This window comes from Anastrepha obliqua, chromosome 5, assembly GCF_027943255.1.
Source record: "Anastrepha obliqua isolate idAnaObli1 chromosome 5, idAnaObli1_1.0, whole genome shotgun sequence".
NCBI lineage: Eukaryota > Metazoa > Arthropoda > Insecta > Diptera > Tephritidae > Anastrepha > Anastrepha obliqua.
Window position 1 is genome coordinate 61,128,026 of NC_072896.1, and position 20,316 is coordinate 61,148,341.

Below are 20,316 nucleotides of genomic sequence, written 5' to 3' on the forward strand. Positions count from 1 at the left end.
AACTTGCAAAAACCGGCAGAGACTGTTTTTTTCAGATTTTTCTATTGTAATACATAAATGTAATGCTTGCGGCCGTAGCCGAATGGGTTGGGGCGTGACTACCATTCGGAAGTGCATAAACATCAAATAATAAAAAAAATTTTTTCTAATAGCGGTCGCCCTTCGGCAGGCGATGGCAAACCTCCGAGTGTATTTTTGCCATGAAAAAGCTCATCATAAAAAAATATCTGCCGTTCAGAGTCGGCTTAAAACTGTAGGTCCCCCATTTGTGGGACAATATCAAGGCGAACGACACAAATAGGAGGAGGTATAATTTACAACTAATTCTGTTTTTACACAGTAGATTGGTTCCAGAAAAAACCGTGTAAAAACCGTGTAAAAAACCGTCTATAAAACCGTGTAAAAAAGACATTGATCGTATGCAAAAAAAAGTGATTGGTTCCTAATCTCTGAAACCTATTAAAATTGGTAAAAAACAAGGATTTTTTAAGAACAAGTATTCAAGTTTATTTAATTAAATCACATATACAATGTTTATTTTTACAAGCATAGTTATTAAAGATAAAAAAGATATGCACTCTAATTTTATGTACATTTTAGTGTTCCAACTGAAGATGCCCGGGCGCTTTTTCTACCAACAGAAGAACTTTAAATTCTAAGCCTTTTTCATTCATATATTTTCTAGTTTCGGGTACAAAATATATAATGAACTATTCTGTGAAAACTGTAGTTGTCACCCATGCTTTTTTATTGGCCATCCAATAAACCGGCAATGTACCAAAATCGACACCTTTCATTGCTCGAGGCTTAAGTGCTCGATTGACAAGCAGGGACTTTAACATCCGATCTCCAGAAGCGTTACAGCAAAATAAAAATGTGACTCGAACTTTTGTAGCGATTTGGCCACATATGTTCTTCTCGGCATTTTTTCCCAAAAAATACCAGTTTTGTCGGCATTAAAAACCTGATATGCCCCATTGGCTATTATTTTTTTAAGTTTTAGTTGAAATTTTTTGGCGGCTTTCTGATCTCCAGAAGCAATCTCGCCCTTGATTTTTATGTTAAGAAGCACATGCCTTTAGAGAAATCCCGTTAACTATCCTGTGCTTGCAGAAAATAAGGAGCTTTTCTCATGAGTTGATAGTATGGATATAGAGGGTTATCATTTTATAAAACCTTAATGCTTGCTGTTTGATATTGTTTCCGTCTACGGGAATGCTTTTTCCATTTTTTTTAGTAGCATCTCTAGTGTATGATGAAGACTTAACAGATAGTTTCGTTCAAGAAATCACCGATTGTCTAATTGAAATTTCATTTTTTTTATAGTTCTTATTGTGGTTTCATTTAAATTGAACATTTTGCCAAGAAATGTTGAGCCTTCTCCATTTCGAAGGCGATCTAAAATTTCAATTTTGGTTTCCAAAGAAATTGCTTTACGTTTTAGTTTTGTATTTGACATTTTTTTAGGGATACATGAAATATTTAACAAAACTAAAAAATATAAATAACTGAATAAATATAAAATATTTTTTGGCTTACCTTTTATCTTAATGCGTTGAATTTAATGTAACGTTGGAAAAACAAATTTGTCAATAAAAAATTTCTTTACCAAACACGTCTGATTGCATTGATAATTCACAAAATATTAACACATTTCAATTGCTGCAACCAGTAAATTTGCTTGTATGCACAAAAAGGGGATTCCCCTAAATTTGTGATATGAACATATTTCGCAAAAATTAAATTTGACATCATGCTAAATGGAATAAAATCGTGTAAAAAATTAAAAATATTTTATTTTCAAACTGTGTTATAGCAAAACCGTGTAAAAAAAGACCGTGTAAAAACAGAATTAGGTGTATATGTAACGGTGGCTTTAAATATACATATTAAAAAAAAAAAATAATAATTGGCGCGTATACTTCTGTTAGGTGTTTGGCCGAGCTCCCGCTTTTATTTGTGGTGTGCGTGGTTTTTATGTTGTTCCACAAATGGAGGGACCTACAGTTTCAAGCCGACTCCGAACGGCAGATATTTTTTATGAGGAGCTTTTTCATGGCAGAAATACACTGGGAGGTTTGCCATTGCCTGCCTAGGGGAGACCGCTATTAGAAAAATGTTTTTTTTTTATTAATTTTGCTTTCACCGAGATTTGAACCAACGACCTCTCTGTGAATTCCAAATGGTAATCACGCACCAACCCATTCGGCTACGGCGGCCGCCGTACTTTACTTTTTTAATTATTTCCCATACTCAAGGTACATAGAATTAGTTTTTTCACAATGTACATATATTTAAGAATGAAGCAATTCATTAATGCAATGTATTTAATGATATTTTCCCCCAGAAGACGTGAACATTGCTTATGGATGCGTTCAGCACATTGAAGTTAATGATTTGAGTTTGCGCCATGTTGCTGCAAAGTTAGTCGTTGGTCCAAAAGGACATGAACATTATACAAAAAAGGGACCGCTTTGATACCGCCAAAGACATAATTTGCAAGGTTGAATCCGTGCCAACATTTATTAAACGCAATCCAGGCATTAGGCGAGTGAGTGGAGAGCTCCGAGTGAACCAAGATAAAAAAAACGTCGTTTTGAGTCAAAAAAGAAATCGGTGCTCATGGTTTTTATGGTCTATAACGGTACACTACGAATTTTTGCCAGAAAGTCAGCCAGTCAGACTAGACTATTATTTGGGCGTTATGAGACGTTTCATAATCATCATCATCATAGCATCACAGTTCGGGGTGAACCATTGCTTCCGTTATAATTCGCCTCCACTTCACTCAGCCATCAGCGTTTTCTAGATGTTAGATATGCCCGTAGTTCCAAAGTCGCCTTGGAGTGCATGTCTCCATCGTTTTCTCGGCCGGCCTCTTCTTCTGATGCCTTGTGCATTTGTTTCAAATCCTTGTGAATGTGAGACGTTTACGTGAAGCAATTCGACAAAAAAGAAAAGGATTTGTGGAAAAACAACTCGTGGATTTTGCATGGCTCCCTGTGATTTTTTCAGCTTGATCGAGTACGATGAACGCTTTTTAATAGCTGAAAGGAAGTAATGGAAAAATCGAAGACGGCTCTGATGGTTATACAGAAAATAGAGTTTCAAAAATGTTTCGAGAGCTGGATGACACACTGGCATAAATGAGTTGCAGTTGATGGGGAGTACTTTGAAGGCGATAATATCACTTTTGAGGAATTAACTTGTATTTTAGATTTTCTGAGTATAATGTAATTGCGTCATACAGTCTTCATTAGTGGCTTAGCAGAGCTTCTATACAGATTTGTGCTGTAAAAATTAATGCGGCAGGTAGTTTGCATGAGAAGCTATTTCATCGCTAAAGTACAGTCGCAGGCTTGAAACCGCCTGCAAATGGGTAACTTCGAGAAAAACTTTCTATAATTTCATATTCATGCCCACAAAAGATCGGCCATTGGGCACACTACAGGTGCAAAGTTATTATTATTAGTTAGTTTTGTTTAATTTTTGCAGGGAAAATTCAAGATCTTAAATAATCCCTGAGCAAAAACTTTAGTATTATTAATTTAGTTTGAGATACTACTTTATAGCACATATGTAGATTTTATTGAAATTACCTCCAGGTTTTCATTAAGAGCGATGTATATGTGATACAGAAGCCCATATGACGTGTCCACTTTGTTACAATGCACCAAGTCATGTCTAGGTACGGGAAAATTGCTACCATCTGAAAATATAGACGTTAAAAATATTCAGAAAAATTGTATGTACATATATAAATGAGCAAAAAATAGTTATTGGTTTTAATTTAGCTTTAATTTATTACCCTTGTACTATTTTAGTTAGTCTCGGCCAGTCGTGAGACTAAAATTTTTTTCGGGGGTGGTTTTGCTTAAAGTCTTCTCAATGTTAAAAAAAAAATTGTTCAATGAAAAAAAAAAATTAAATTCAAATGCCAATGGAACAAATAAAGACATTTAGTCACATTATAATTAAAGGTTTGCATAGCTGGCACTTCCTTACAGAAGGTCGCATTTAAGAAGTGCGAAGAAAGTGGAAAAATTAAATCACTTTTTGGTAAGCTAAACAGTGTTTGTTCTACTTAAACGCGAAGCTACAAAGTTTCGTTAATATGACGCTATTAAGTGACCTAAGCATTATGACTCTAATGAATTTTTTCATGCATAGAAGAAGCAGATTCGTGGTAAATTTAGTTAACTAAAAACAAACTTTGAACTTACACTTAAGTTTGAAGTTTTAACCTCCAAGTCACGATTATTCTCACATTCCTAACTACTTTTCAAACTATCTGTATTTGTTTAAATTACAATAATATTATTAAGTACATATATAATTATATCGACGGCAGCCGTGGTAGTCGATTGTTGGTGCGTGACTACCATTTCGAAGTGCACGGGTTCGAAACCCCGAGGAAACACTACGTGATAGAAAATGTTGTTTGCACTAGCGGTCAGGCCCCAACTGCCAATGGCAAACCTCCGACTGTATTTCTGCCATGAAAAAGCTCCTTATAAAAAATATCTGCCGTCGGAGTCGGCTTAAATCTGTAGGTTCCTCCATTTGTGGAATAACACCAAGACGCTGATGGTACAAGCAAAAAACATATTTGTTTTAATAATCTTTAAAAGCAAATATCTCGAAAATGGTTACAAATAAATAAATACTTGTATAACTTTGTAGTCCTGCATTAAAAATGTGAATTATTTGAAAGCTTATTTTTTCTTAAAATTTAGATACTCTTATTTTAATTTTTGTGAAAATGTGGAACCAACTGGGGAACTCTTATTTATATTCAGTTTATATTTATACACGTCTTTATTTCAATACTATTATAAAATTAACTTTAATTTCACTTCTACTATTTATTTTTCGCTAAGAAAAAATCGAACAAAGTTATTTATTGTTAGTGTCATTATACTACGGAACGCTTTACCCACTACAATAAAACTTGTAAAACAAGCAAGGGGGTTTAAAACTGCAGTTTGTAATTATTTATATACAATATAATAATTATTTTTATTCCACATTTATTATTTTTTTGCTGCTGTTTGTATATACAAGGTGAAGTCCAAAATAAACAAAACTGGCGTCATAAAAATGTTTTTAATGGCACCATTTTTTTAATTAGTTAGTGCGTGGAAGTTACATCCCTAGCTGACTTCCAGTGAAATCTTGGTGACATTCGGTTCAGTGGAAGTGAAGTTATTGCGTCTAAAGTGTCAGTATGTTTATGTCATCGGTACAAAAATGAGTTTCGAACAAAGAGCTAATATCAAATTATGTTTTAAAATCGGTAAAACGTTTACCGAAACATTTGAATTGATGAAAAATGGTTTACACGTTTCAGAGATGGTTGTGAGGACATAAATGACAATGAACATACGGGCCGCCCAAAATCAGTAATCGCCGAAAACACCATCGAAAGTGTTCGACAAATTTATCAAAAATGAACCGAAATCATCGTTGAAATTCATAGAGTCAGAGTTGAATATCTCCAAAATATCGATTTATCGCATTTTAACTGATCATTTGTACTTACAAGAGGTCTGTGCACGTTTCATTCCGTTCAAGTTAACTGAGGACCAAAAATTGCTCAGAATTGAACATTCGAAAGACCTCATTAAAAAGGCAAGAAAACGTTTTGCGTCCGTAGAGGTCATTCAAAAGGCTTGTACCGACATCCTGAAGAACATTCCGGTCAATTACCTGAAACACTCTTCCGAAAAGCTTTTAAATCGCGCAAAAAATGTATCGAGGCCAGAGGGGACTATTTTGAACAAATAAACTCGAAGTTATCAGAACAAACCTACTGTCGTTTCTAGTTTAGCTCAGTCTTGTTTATTTTGGACTTCACCTTATATTTCCTAGTTTCATTACTATATTACTTACCTCTAAATACATTATTGCACATCCAATCAATGTAATTAGTAAGAATATTGGACTAGCCACCTTGAAAACTTTCACTTTGCGGTGGTGGAAAAGATAGCCTGCCAGCGTAAAAGTGCCGAAGGCACAGCCTATTGATATTGTTAAAAGCGATATTCTGCAAGTGTAAAAAATAAAAAAAATTATTGTCATTAGTATTTTATTATTTATTAAAATTAAATATGATGTTTTGTGCTTAGTGTAAATATTAAAGGGATTTTGTGGGTGCATGCGACAGCCACAGCATTTTTCTTTGTTTTACTAAACCTACAACTTGTGCTGGATCTCCATAAAAGTGCCGAATAACTGTCACTGTGCTATTATTGTATCATTTCCATTAAAGCAAAACCAAAAAGGTCCACTAAAACATAAAAAATTTCAAATTATAAACTTAATAACAGTATTCCAGATAGCAACAACGTAACATTAAGAAAGCAGATGATAATCTGAACAAATTCCGAGTACTACAAATGCACACCTCCCCATTTAAATTGCAAGCCGCGACACAAATAAACTTTTGACGTTTGACTTCGGACAACCCAATTGAAATATTAGCATTAATTATAACTTTAAAGAAGTTTACTCTATTATTATTAGTTGTTTTAGGCAAAGAAAAATCAAGGTCGATAGATTCTGAGATTTGGTTATATGTAAGTAGTTGCAAATAGTCCTGCCAATAGAGGCATTGCGGGCACAATGCGTACTAACATTATCAGTAGAATATTAGAATCTTTCCAAAAGTGTGTATAGTGTTCTTCTTCTTCTTAATTGGCGCGATAACCGCTTACGCGATTTTGGCCGAGCTTAATAAAGCGCGCCAGTCGTTTCTTTCTTGTGCTAACCGGCGCCAATTGGACACACCAAGTGAAGCCAAGTCCTTCTCCACCTGATCTTTCTAACGCAGAGGAGGCCTTCCTCTTCCTCTGCTACCACCAGCTGGTACCGCATCGAATACTTTCAAAGCCGGAGCGTTTGTATCCATTCGGACGACATGACCCAGCCAACGAAGCCGCTGGATCTTTATTAGCTGCGCTATGTCTATGTCTTCGTAAAGCTCATATAGCTCATCGTTCCATCGTCTGCGATATTCGCCGTTGCCAACGTACAAAGGTCCAAAAATCTTACGCAGAATCTTTCTCTCGAACACTCCAAGCGTCGCTTCATCGGATGTTGTCATCGTCCAAGCTTCTGCGCCATACGTCAGGACGGGCATGATGAGAGTCTTGTAGAGTGTTAGTTTTGTTCGTCGAGGGAGGACTTTACTGCTCAGTTGCCTACTTAGTCCAAAGTAGCACTTGTTGGCAAGAGAGATTCTACGTTGGATTTCAAGGCTGACATTGTTATAGGTGTTAATGCTGGTTCCCAAATACACGAAGTCTTTTACAACCTCAAAATTATAACTGTCTACAGTGACGTGGGTGCCGATACGCGAGTGCGCCGACTGTTTGTTTGAAGACAGGAGGTACTTCGTTTTGTCCTCGTTCACCACCAGACCCATTCGCTTTGCCTCTTTATCCAGTTTGGAGAAGGCAGAACTAACAGCGCGTTTGTTAAGGCCGATGATATCGATATCATCGGCATACGCCAACAACAGTGTGTGTGTATAGTGTACGGATCCGAAAATTCAGTGCTATTTCGCCGCACAAAACCAATCTTGCATAATAAAAAATGAATATCAAATATAGCGCCAAGATTCCCAATTTCTTCAACCGATGCCCTTTAATAAATTGCGTGATTTGGAAAAAGAAATATACACCAAGTTACCAAAGTTAATAATAAACAGATTAGAAATCAATGGACCCAGAATGCTACCTTGTGGTACGCCAGAAATTGCGAAAAGGTTCTCATTGAGCATATGAAGAATGAAAACCAGTGCCAGTTTGTCGATCAGCATCTTATGTGAGATTTCATCGAAGTCTTTCGAAATATTACTATAAATGTAATCTAATGGCTGAGTAAATTTTTTTTGCAAACAAACCAATGCCATAATCCAAGCAGACGAGGCAATCTCAGCACGCAAACATACATTGGCGCTGGCACTAACCGCGGTAGTATGAGAGCATTTTACTGACAAATCATTAGTGCATTCGATTTTCAAGTCACTGGAGTCAATGTAGCAGGTGTAAAAGAATATTGCCAAGTTAAAGTTATTATATATAAATACCACATTTATTTCAAAGATTTACTTTAGGTCTTCTTTATTATCCTATGATCTTCCTCATTATCCTATCCATCGACTGTTCTCAGCCGGACAGTTTTCACGCCGTTTCACGCAACCTGTTGGCAGCTTCCTAGCGTCCCACAATCGAATAGTATTTGTCATGGCTAAAAATTGATATAATCGAAGTTAAGTTCGGATTTATATCTCTCTGCGACGAGTTCCCCAATCCTTTCCTGCTTCTCACATGAGAGTATTTGTGTTGAAAAAATAAAGGTAGAACAGCCTTGGCGTTGATAGCGTAGCTAATACAATGTTTTCTGTAATTTAAATTTGTTTGATGCAAACTTTACTGCATTCGAATCTTTAGCTATTTTATCCTTGTTTGCAGGTTATGCTCTTCTTTAGCCTTGGGAGTACATTTAGCACATTCTGCGCCACTCAGACCAGTAATTTTTCTGGCCACCCCTAAGCTGGGAGATTGCATAAAAGACTGTCCAGTACTCGTGTTTGGCTTTGGGATAACCGTCTTGGATGATGAAACATCCTTTTGGCACAGTAGCCTTGTACTTTCCTTCCATGAGTCTGTCACTTTACGGTCGTAGTTTCTTTTGGCGTCTACCTTAATTTATTAGGTACTTTGGTATTTGTACCATCCGTTTCGGAGTATGGACCAATCAGCAATCTTCAAGGTTTAGGTACCAAATAGGGACATGAAGGGCAATGAGGAAGGATACTCTATTCGAAATTTTTGTGAAGCATTAATTTAAAGTTCGGGCCGAATTTTCCTATTTGAGTTTATTTCATATTTATCCTAAAGATAGAGATGCTGGTTGCGGAAAAGGCGATACAAAATTTAAGAAACATCTTTTGTACCCATTCTATTCTAGCAAATTCGTGATAAGGCCACCAAATAAATAAATCATATTCCTACCTAGATCGAAAAAACGCGGGGAACAATAATTTAACTGTGTAAGGATCTGAGAAGTTTAAACTATAATATTATGTCTAACCAAACCTAAAATCGAGTATGATTTTGAGACAATTTTTGAGAAAGCAAAATTTTGGTCAAATACACGCTTTCAACTCAATACACGAGGCACCCACTTTCATTTCAAAGCATGGGCGTGGTTATTTCCCGATTGCGACATTTCCATTGAACAAATAAATATATTAATTTTACTTGTAGTTACCACTCACTTCGGAACTCATCTACTGAATAAAAAACGTTGGGCAAACGTTGACAAAAATTCATAAGCAAAACGAGATAATAGGTTTTTTCGATTCACCAACAAGCTAGTGAGTAGGGAATATAATAAAAATTTCCGTTAAATCCAACCTTGTATATTATTTGGCAGCACCGGTTTTCCCCGCATGAAAGTATCCAAAATATAACGAAAAAGTATCCTTTATTATACTTGGAAGCATGTAGCTTGTGAGCTAAGATGCTAAAAACAAAGTAGGCTGAACATCGCTGATCTATTATTACTTTCACATACAATTTTATCGGCTAGCGAGCACAGAAGTGGTTAATCGAAATCAGTTTTATTCATCGGTTCTATTCTGGCGATAGAAAAACTATTTTGTAACTCTTACACAATGCATCGTAAATGTAAAATAGAGCTTGTTTGCTTGTTATACTATTGTTCTCATTTATTTGACTTAACATATCGCACCCTAAATACAAAAGGGGCACAACTCAAAATTTTCCACACTCGAGCTTGACTTGTTTACAGTAGCACAGAAAACAAACTATGTGACATATCACGCTGAAATTTGCCATGTAAGCTTATAACAGTCCTACCAAAAAACAAAAAATTTATTTTTGCCATATGTCAACCGCGGACTGTTTTATTGATAACGTCTCGTTCATATTTGAGCAGAAGTACATTTTGAGTTGTGACCCTTTTGTATTTAGGGTGCGATATATCGGAAATCTCGCGCAAAAAATACATAAGTGTTTCTCAATCTTAGATAAAACCATTTTGATAAGTGTTTAGTGTGTTTCAAGCTTATTTTAAAATAGCTTAATTAAAAAAAACGTTACTCAAGTATGCTAGAAATTTGCATGTGAATTCTCACTTTTATGAGTGACATTGAGAAAAGTTTAAAATTGTTCTCAAGTACTATTACCAACAAGTAAACAGTGAGTTAAGTAAACGCCAAAATGTGTGATTTGACCGTAATGGGTAACAGATTTCTAGTAAAGTGACAGAAGTTTGCTCAAAAGCAGTTTCTTGAGAGCAGAGTATTAAATTGAATATGATACACCTAAAACCATAGTTAGCTGTAACTTTTTAGCATTACTCTAACTCAGTACTATGATCACACGCCAAAGTTTTTAAGTTTAATGTTTAGAGTTTGAACAACCACAATCTTACCTAAAAGGCCAATTATAGTTGGCCAAACAAGGTTCCGGGCCTGTACAGAAATCACAGCCGGACGCACATCGGATACATGTAAAAACGTCCATGTAGTAATTGCTCACATTTTCTTGGTGCTCTTTCCAAGCAATCTCCATGATAGTACCATTAAAGCCATCCGGATGCCGCATAGAGTAGAAACCACGCCTACAGAGGCATTGGTATGCGCCACGTGACCAACTATTTGGTGTAGATAGAATTTTGTTAGTGGTTATTATCGGCGTCTCCGTGCTGGGCGGGCGATAGTCGCACTATAATGAAATTGAAATAAAATTTATGACAATAATGGATAATAAGGGATATTTATAAAACTAGAACGACAGTTACATCACTATTCTTGCAAGGTCACAATATTCATTATTACAAATGCAGGCTGGAAAATTGTTATTAAAAAAAATGTAAAAAGTGAACGGTTTTGTTATATTCCAAAATTAATTAGACGAGAGAAGGGTTTTTGTTTTCAAAAACGCTTTGGCAACAGCTAATTCAGAAATTTCAACAGTTTAATACCAAATGTATTCTACATACTTAATTTATTTATTAAAAAGGATAATAACCCCGTTTTTGCGCGAATGTGTGTCTGCAAGAACAAAACGCACATCGACAATATAATCTTTAAAAACATTTCGCACAACTGTTCAACGAATATAAAATCAATATTTATTTAAATAAATTCTGAAGGGAAAAATGTAAGAAAAGTTTTTAAATAATAGAAAAATGTGTATTCACACATACTTATATTATTATTAATTTTTGCTCTAGTTATCATGAGCACAAACGGAAAGAAATGGGTTAATAGACTTCTCCATCATTCTGACCATTTTGGTATACATATATCTAAATATATCTATTTCGATTCCTCTGTGCTGTTATGTGCACAGAATTTTAATTCTCTTAGGCACAAGTGTCCTGGTGTAAAAAATAAATTACAAAATTTATGGACTCTACTAACCTAATAAACCATTACTTAAAAAGTGAATCATATATCGGTATTTGAGACTCATGTAATAATTTATTTCACCGCCTCTGAAAATAAACATAAGCATGCGCAAATATGAAACACATTCTTGAAACAATGAACAATTTTCTTTACAAATATTTGAAGGCAGGTTATTCTTACATATTTTTTGCCGCAACATATACCATCAACTCTCTTCTAGCGGCACATTGATCACAGGAATGGTTGAATCTTAAACAGGGACACTTTAGTCTAGTCAACTTGATTGGCTTAAACTATTTCAACATATAGAGATTGAGGAGTCACCTCAACATGAAATGAGAAGTGAGGCTGTGTGAGCAGAGGCACAACCGATTATGACTTTCATAATAAAAGTTTCGGGAAAAAAGTTATTTTTTTACTTTTATTTTATGTGAAAAAAATTAGTATTAAAATGTGATTTTTCATTTTTTGGGCTTTGTTAATACCAAAAAAGGCGTTCAGTGTAAATAAATTTCGTACCGATGGATTCTCATATATTTTTGGTATTCTGTCATTCAGACAAAATATAGCCGAAACACAAACTAGCAGCTGTTTGATTCCCGAAATGCCAGCAAAGTAAATGCCGGTTATAAATGAAATATTTTCTTTGGATGCATTCTGTAAATCTTAGCGTTATTAGGTTCAAACTGTTGTCATCAGTTTTGAATTATTGCTTTTTCAAAGAGCAAATGCATTTATGAGCTTGCTTTCAAATTCAAAATTCAAACTTAAGAGAGTAAAAGTGTTCGTTGTAGACATATTTTGCCGCTAAAAATATAAAGCTAATGCGGCATTGATTTAATAAGTTTTTGTTTAGAGGATGTCACACGAGACTTACTATTGGAAATCATTTAAAACATATGGGGTGTATTGAAAAACTCGATATCGGAGATCATTCTGTGCTACCAGAAATTCAGTTAACCCAATGCATTCGACATCTGCAATTTGCAACTTCATCTGAACGAAAATAAAACTTTTTGCTCAATGCTAATACTTTTGGCAATTCTAATTTTCAAAAGCAAAAAAAGAACCGTTAAGGTATTTCAGAATATTCAAAAAAAAAATTATTTAATTGAGAAATTATTGTTATAAAGTTTTAAAAGGCAAAATTTTTCTACATTGTGGATGGAGAGATTTCAACGTAAGTCCTTAAAACAAGCTTTAATGCTGAAAAAGCTCATTTAACACTAACAGTCACTATTTGGTAATTGAAGGTAAGAGGGTGGTATGCAAACTGTGATCACCGAACAACCCCCCAAATCCAATGCAGTAAATATAAGTATGTTCTAGTTATTATAATATACTAGTTATTATATATTACTAGTAATACCCAGTTGTCTTAATTTGAGACTTTTTTCAATAAAATCACTTAAATTTTTGCATAATAGGTTTTATTTCATTGAATTAAAATGTTTTCAGTCTGCATCAGTCTTTTTATCTAAGAAATTCATACATTTATTACTCCATGTAAAAAAGTTAATACAATTCGAAATTCTTTTGAGAAACTTGATAGTAAAATAATAAAAAATGCAGACGAAAGGAAAGAGCATGCATTAATATTTTGTTGAAAACTCTTTTTGCTTTATTACTGCTTCATAGCGCGCCCCTACAACGTTCAGCAGGAATGGATTCCCATGCTGCCTAGGCCTTTTTAAATAACTGATCCAAATTTGTGATATTCAGCGTACGGGGTGCATTTTTTACGTAAAATTTTTTTCTTAAAATTCTTTGCCACACGAGAGCTTCGAATCATCGTCATGTCTGGACCAATTATATTAATTTTCATTTCATTGCTGATTAAAATATAACGGTGGATGACAACAGCACTCTTCCTGGGATCCTGTTTTGACAATCTAACCATCATTCTATCAATGTAGCTTGCAGTCTTTCACGCTTTCTTTTCTTTGGAAACGTTTTCTGCTGTTTTATACTCAGAAAAATATTTCAAAACATTAAAAACACTCGTTTTTGAACCCTTTAATTGTGTTGGAATGGCGCTGTAGTTTAATCCGGTCTTTTGAAACTCTCCCTCTTGTTTTTCGAAGAGCTATTGTGTAAATTAAATTAAAGTGAAGTTCTATAGGAATACTTCAGATACTTCATTTGTTACTTACTTACAAGTTACAATACAAAACAGAAAATAATTCACTAAATTTTGGACGAAGATCAAATTGTTCTCAAGTATGTTTCTAACAAAAATATCTGTGTTCCTACTAAAACGCAAAAAATCCACGGGAACGGCAAATATATTCAAGCGCAAAAAGTACCGTTACGCACCGTACTCAATAAAACAAGGTCATATATGGTTGTCAACGCATCGTTCTTAGCTATTTTCCAACTACTGTATATATAGTATGTAAATACGTCAATGTGCAGCAAAAACGCCATAACCACTCCTCCAATTTGTGGAAATTTACTTTGAAAAAATAAGTTCATAAAGCACTTCGTTCATTTTCCATGGGGTTTACATGCTGGTGGTATCATCTGCGATTATTTCTTTCGAAATAAGGAAGGGGTTGCCGTTTCGCTGAAAATTAATCAGGTAAACATCGACGGCATTTGGTTCCCACACGACGGCGCAAAATTGCACTGTTCGAATTTTCATAAAACACATGCGTATTGATGTTGTTCCACAAATGGGGGGACCTACAGTTTCAAGCCGACTCCGAACGGCAGATATTTTTTATGAGGAGATTTTTTATGGCAGAAATGCACTCGGAGGTTTGCCATTGGTTGCCGAGGGACGACCGCTATTAGAAAAAACTGTTTCTTCATTTAGGTATTTCACCGATATTCGAACCTTTTGACAGTCACGCGTGACTACTGGCAAACTAAATTTATAATTTTTTAGTATTTATTGACATAATTTTTTACAGTATTCATTGATATTGTATCATGGAAAGTCTTAAGCCTTATTCACGTTTACAAATCGTACAACTGTATTACGAAAATCGACGCTCTGTGAAGAGTGTTCATCGCGTACTCAGGCCAACTTATGGTGTTCAGCGATGAAGCCCATTTTTATCTTAATGCCTACGTCAATAAGAAAAATTGCCGTGTTTGGACTGAAGGGCAATCCGACGCCATTAAAGAAGAGCCATTACATTCATTGAAAATAATCGTTTGGTGTGGCCTATAGGCTGGAGGAGTATTGGTCCATATTTCTTCAAATACGAGGCTAGCGCTAATGCAACGGTGAATGGCAAACGGACCAGTGGATTGGCCACCAAGATCGTGTGACCAGCTCTGTTTAAGGCATTTGAAGCCAACATTACTAAAGCTATTAACGAGATACCAACCGAAGTCCTCCAGCGAGTCATTGAAATTGGTTGTACGGTTGACCGAATTACGGCGCAGTTGCGCCCAAAGAGTTGAAAAGGATTATCTTTGAAAAATAAATGTCATGGATGGTCCTACACAAATATAATAAAGATTGTCCAATCAATTTGAATTTTCTTTATTTTATTTCAATTCAAAATTCGGTAGCTCTAAATTGATCATCATTTATATTACATATCTGTATAAATTCATTTAGTACTTACCCTCATGGTGTCACGATGGCATTTGTGTGAACCATGAAAGGCCTGCAGGTCTGCAATAGCATCGGTGGCAGGTACGTCTGTGAGGTGCAGGCGTCGGGATTGTAATTGTTGGTAATTCAAAAAGTAAATAGGGGCTTCGCATTGGTTAACTCTCAAACTGGTTACATCGATGTCAATGCTGACGAAGCCACGTAAGCCGTGCCGGCCACTTGGTGGTATAGCGATACTGTAAGATAGTATCCATTTACTTAACGTACAAGAAAAATAAGGGTATGTCCACCATCCTTTATAGTACATGTTCGGAGGGCTTGGTGCAAATTTTGGCGATCGTAATGTTGGTGACGTGTTTTCATCTTCAAACCTAAAAAAATACAAATAACACTTGATATATTAATTCCTATAAACTGGCATATCAAATGTCGTCAAAAATTTAAATAGTCGCAAATAGTAGGAAAATTTGAGTGACATCTAATGCGATATTCGGTTAAATTATTATTAATAATTTAAATCATACCATGCATGTAACAATTCAAATTATTTAACGCTTTTAAACTGACTTATCCAAATTTATTATTTTATTAATTCATTCATTAAATTTATTTCAAAATTTAATTACATTATTACTCAACTTTGGTAAAAACGGGCTTTCTGAGTGTTAGGTAAAAGTGAATGAATAAGTATTATAAAAAGAGGAAGTGACGTGGGACGGAAACTGACTGGTTTAAGGAAAAGGTAGTATTTTAGATCTAGTGCAGACTTCGCACAAATAAACAATTATCTTACAACACAATCCTTGGTAAATGTTTTTTAAGTATTATACATTCGTATATGAATTTAAACTTTTTATTAATTATAATTAAATTAATAATAATGTTACTATATCTTAGTATTTTTTACGTAGAAAACCAACCAGTGATATCGACACTGTGTTTACCAAGTTATTAGACTTTACTTAAAGGCAGTGGTTAAGGTCGGATGAGAGCAGGCCAAGTGACTGAAACTTGAGTGCCCAATACATAAGAAGGGTGATCCTGCAATCTGCGCAAACTACCGCGTTATAAGCCTGCTTAACACCGCAAATAAGGTTCATATCTTCACAATATGCCAAATCCTGGAGAAGACGCACGAAAAACAACTCTACACACACCATCTATTCGTCGATTTTAATGCCGCCGTTGATAACACAGAAATCTCCTCAATGTGACTTTTTCAACCTCTTTTTGGAAAAAATCTTTTGCGCTGTCGAGCTAAACCGCACTGGTACTATCTTCCAGAGGAGTACCCTGCTATTAGCACATACCGATTACATCAACATTATCAGCGAAACCGCCGCGCCGTATACTTGGCATACTCCAGTTTAAACAGAGAGGTAGGCAATGTGGGTCTGTCGGTGAATAAGCATAAAACGAAGTATCTGCTGCCAATACAGCGTCTTGGACGATATGCCAATGTTGACAACCAACAATTCGAAGTTGTGAAGGAGTTTGTTTATCTTGGGACCCACATCAACAACAAAAATGCGTCAGCCTGGAGATCAAACGGAGAATAACTCTTGCCAACAGGTATTACTTTGGGTTCAGTAAGCAATTGGGAAGTAGAGCCCCCTCTCGGAGGACCAAAATAACATTATACAAACCGCTCATCATTCCCAGGCTGCTTTATGGCGCAGAAGACATTGGGTATCCTCCGCGTTGCTGAGGAGTATCGTGTACGGTGGAACAGTGAGTTGTGTGAACTTTATGGGAATATTAACATAGTTAAGCGAGTAAAAATACAGCGGCTACACGTGCTTGGCGGATCTACAATACGGCACCCCAAAAAGGAACACGAGAAAAAGTAAGACCATATCTCCGTTGGAAGGACCAATTGCTGCAGGAGTTTTCAACTCTCGATATTACTAACTGGCGACTGAAACAGCTGGCGCGCTATTTTGGATTCGGCCAAGCCCGGTTATAGCGCCACATAAGAAGAAGTATTTATGATCAATGCTAAAATTAGTATTTTTATTCTCATGCGAATAACTTGGACTCAAGGATTGATTTGAAATATGAATTGAATGGTTTGGTTCTTTGGGGTTTTTGGTTGCACACTAGTATTGTTATGACGGTTTAAAAAAATAAATTTCGTAAATAAATTTCGAATCAATCACGTTCCTTTACCACATAAAATGTAGTCTCTTAGTGATTTAATATTTACAGAAGAATATAATTACCTAAATTTGTTTTAAGGAAATTTAAAAACAACCTATGAAATAGATAGTTAAGGGTATGCACAACACAAACTTTAGCAGCTATGGATATATCTGGCTTAATTTTAATCTAAACTTTCATTCTCTTAGAATTGCTTGGGAGTTCGGCGAAGTTTTAAATCGATTTTCGATCAAGCGTGAAGTTGTGAAATGTGCATGTGATTTTCATACATACTTACCATGGATAGCTCTGTGTTGGTTTTTTCCCTATCTGCAAGTCGTCTTCCTCGTAGCGTTGTAGTTCCCCAGCCTTCTCATGATAACTTTTTACCCACCAAACATACGACTGTACTGCACCATTGGTCAGATTGAGTGCTAAAATTCTAGCGCCAGTAGTAGATTCGTCGCTGAGCAAGCCTTTAGTAAGTGCATCTGTTAGGCCTGTAACAAAGGGTTAATTGTGATTACACTTTTCACAATATTTGGTAACATGTACATATATATTCCTATATATAAGTACATACATATGTAGCTTGATTTATGTATATTCCTACAAGTAAGTGGATCTATGTTAGAAGTAATTTAAGTATACAGGTATTTGAAATATACAGGGTTACCGGAAAAGCCATCCTACATACCTAAGGAAATTATTATTTTGGTCACTATATATGACATAATTTAACATTAGAAAAAGATCGGGCGAAGAAGTGATGACGGGATGACTTTAACCTTGCAAACGATATTTTCCTTTAGTGCTGAGATGGTCGCTAAGTTTGTTTCATAGACTTTACTTTTGCGGTGGGCTATTTTGGGTGGCTAGAATATGCTATCGAAACGGCTCATTAGTTTATTATAGTGCCATCTTGCTGAAACCATGTGTGTGTACTGAAGGAAGGATGTTCTCTCATCGGCAGAAAAAAATCGTTCAGCCCGCTCCGAGATACACAAGAGACAAGAGTTTTCAAAAAAATATGATCCAATTCTCTATTGCCTGACAATGCATATCAAACCGTCGCTGTTGATGTTTTAATAGAGGGTTCGGTCCTTTAAGTGATCAGTAAAAGCTATTTTGCTTATTTACTCTTCCATTTAATTGAAAATTGGAAATCATAAAATATAGTACGAAATCGCTCTAATATTGTCTCGCAGAAATTTTTACTCAAATTGTAATCGCTAGACTTAATTGCTTGGACGATTTGAGTTTTGCAGGGGTAAATTCTATGATGCTTATTCGATATTTCATGCACAGTTTTTGGAAGGTCGCAAGCCACGGACTGAATCAGATTAGTGTGCAAACTTATACTGACGATTTCAATATATTCATTTGTTCATTTATTCTCAATGTCTGGCTGAGACCCGCCTGTGGGCTGTTTGTCACCAAACTTGTTAACCGGAAGCTTCGCACTATGAACGAATAAAATCCTCTCTTGTGGCATCACATGAACCTCGGATATTATAGTGTGAACAAAATCTAAGACGAGTACTTGCACAAGAATCATTGAAATACGCTTCGATTGCGAATGCTCGTTGACGAAATAATCCGCACAAATATCGAAACGGTTTCCTCCCCGCTCATAAGATCAGCAGTTAGGGACGCACGCCGCAAATAGAAGGAGGAGCTCGGCCAAATACCCAAAATATGCTTTCAATAATATATACACAATGAAGGGAATACAGAAATCCAGTCAAACTTCCGAATATTTTCAAAATATTCACTTACGAACTGAGCCATTCAGATGTAGCAGTTTTTAAAATTTAAATCTTCGTCAATAGTATCACCAGACCCCTATACATATATATTTTTGATAAAATTCAATTATTATGTAGAATTTATAATCGAAAAGACATTAAAGCAATACGCAATACATATTCTGAAGATCAAGAAGCAAAATCTATAAAGTCAATATATGTATATATTCCATAACTTTAGGGTATTAACGAATACTTGTTTTTCATACTCACCGCCATGCCGTACGATACCCACATCCTGCAGTATAGATGCAACGAGATCGGCTTTTTGTCTTGAACTTTCGTAACGTTCTGAATTGATGGGTATTTGTAAAGGGCGGAATAGCGTAGATATGCATAAAGTGCCCAAGTTTTCGGTGGCGATGTCATGAATTGTAACCAATGAGTGCTCAATTGCTCCCTGAAATTGTACACACGTATAATTTATTTTATTGTAACATTACCTTTTAGTGAGCAAAGAATTATACAATATAGGTACATATATGTGCATCATATTTAGGGGGCACATTTCCTCTTTGACTGTAATTTATACCCAATGACTATACAAATATCACAAGAAAAGTCGATTAAGGAATAGCGCATGGGAGCATTTATGATTCCCTCAATAGAAAAAAGCCTTTCGACAGGAGCTAGTGATGTAAATGAAGTACTAAATAGTATGATTTTAGAACTTTTCCTTAGTTGAAAATGCATGTAGAAAACAGGCATGATCTCATCCTGCCTCATTTGTTGATGGAATCTTTCGCTATGCTCACCACTTTCAGCTCCGATATTCTCTGGTTATCTAACCAAGTGCAAAATAAAAAGTGAATTCTCAAAGACATATTTACTCTTGCAAAAGAAATAAATATATAAAACAGATTTTGTATCAAAAAAATTATAATTTTTCTTTCCCTATGGAAGGACAGAATGTTAACCTTGGGCCAACCGCTGTTCGAGAATCTCGAACAACTATCTGGCTTAGACGTTAACAACCTAATAAGGTTCCTTAACCGCACAGACTGGATATAGTTATGATGTAAATAACCGTTAAACAAGTTGGTAACGAGGATGTGGCAACAAAATGGCGCGGAAGCGCTAGTTGGATTCTGGAAGAGTCACCACTTTAACCAACCAACCAACCATCCCCTTTTTCAATTATTACCATTTGAAAATCACTCCATCTTTGATTTGGGCATCCAAAAAAAGCTTGGGAAAACTTTCTTTAATCCTTATCGGACCCGACTTTTCACATGCTTGATTCTCACCAGGTTGTAGTTATTTTTAACAAATACGAAAAAAAGACAATTTTTTATAATTCCTTTGTATTCATTTCAGTTTTGTTACAAAATATATTTTTTTTTGAATTT

At 35.5% G+C, this 20,316-nt stretch overlaps 1 protein-coding gene across 1 annotated transcript in view; it reads right to left on the bottom strand.

Moving 5' to 3' along the window:
• Positions 1–20,316, bottom strand: part of LOC129248475 (probable G-protein coupled receptor CG31760) — a 67,467-nt gene that overhangs the window by 9,700 nt on the left and 37,451 nt on the right. The window contains exons 4-9 of the mRNA XM_054888031.1: positions 19,181–19,367; positions 17,458–17,659; positions 15,031–15,391; positions 10,468–10,760; positions 5,893–6,046; positions 3,600–3,709 (exon numbers count right to left, since the gene is read on the bottom strand). Coding sequence (XP_054744006.1) covers positions 3,600–3,709; positions 5,893–6,046; positions 10,468–10,760; positions 15,031–15,391; positions 17,458–17,659; positions 19,181–19,367 — 1,307 coding nt within the window. The remainder of the gene's footprint in view (positions 1–3,599; positions 3,710–5,892; positions 6,047–10,467; positions 10,761–15,030; positions 15,392–17,457; positions 17,660–19,180; positions 19,368–20,316) is intronic.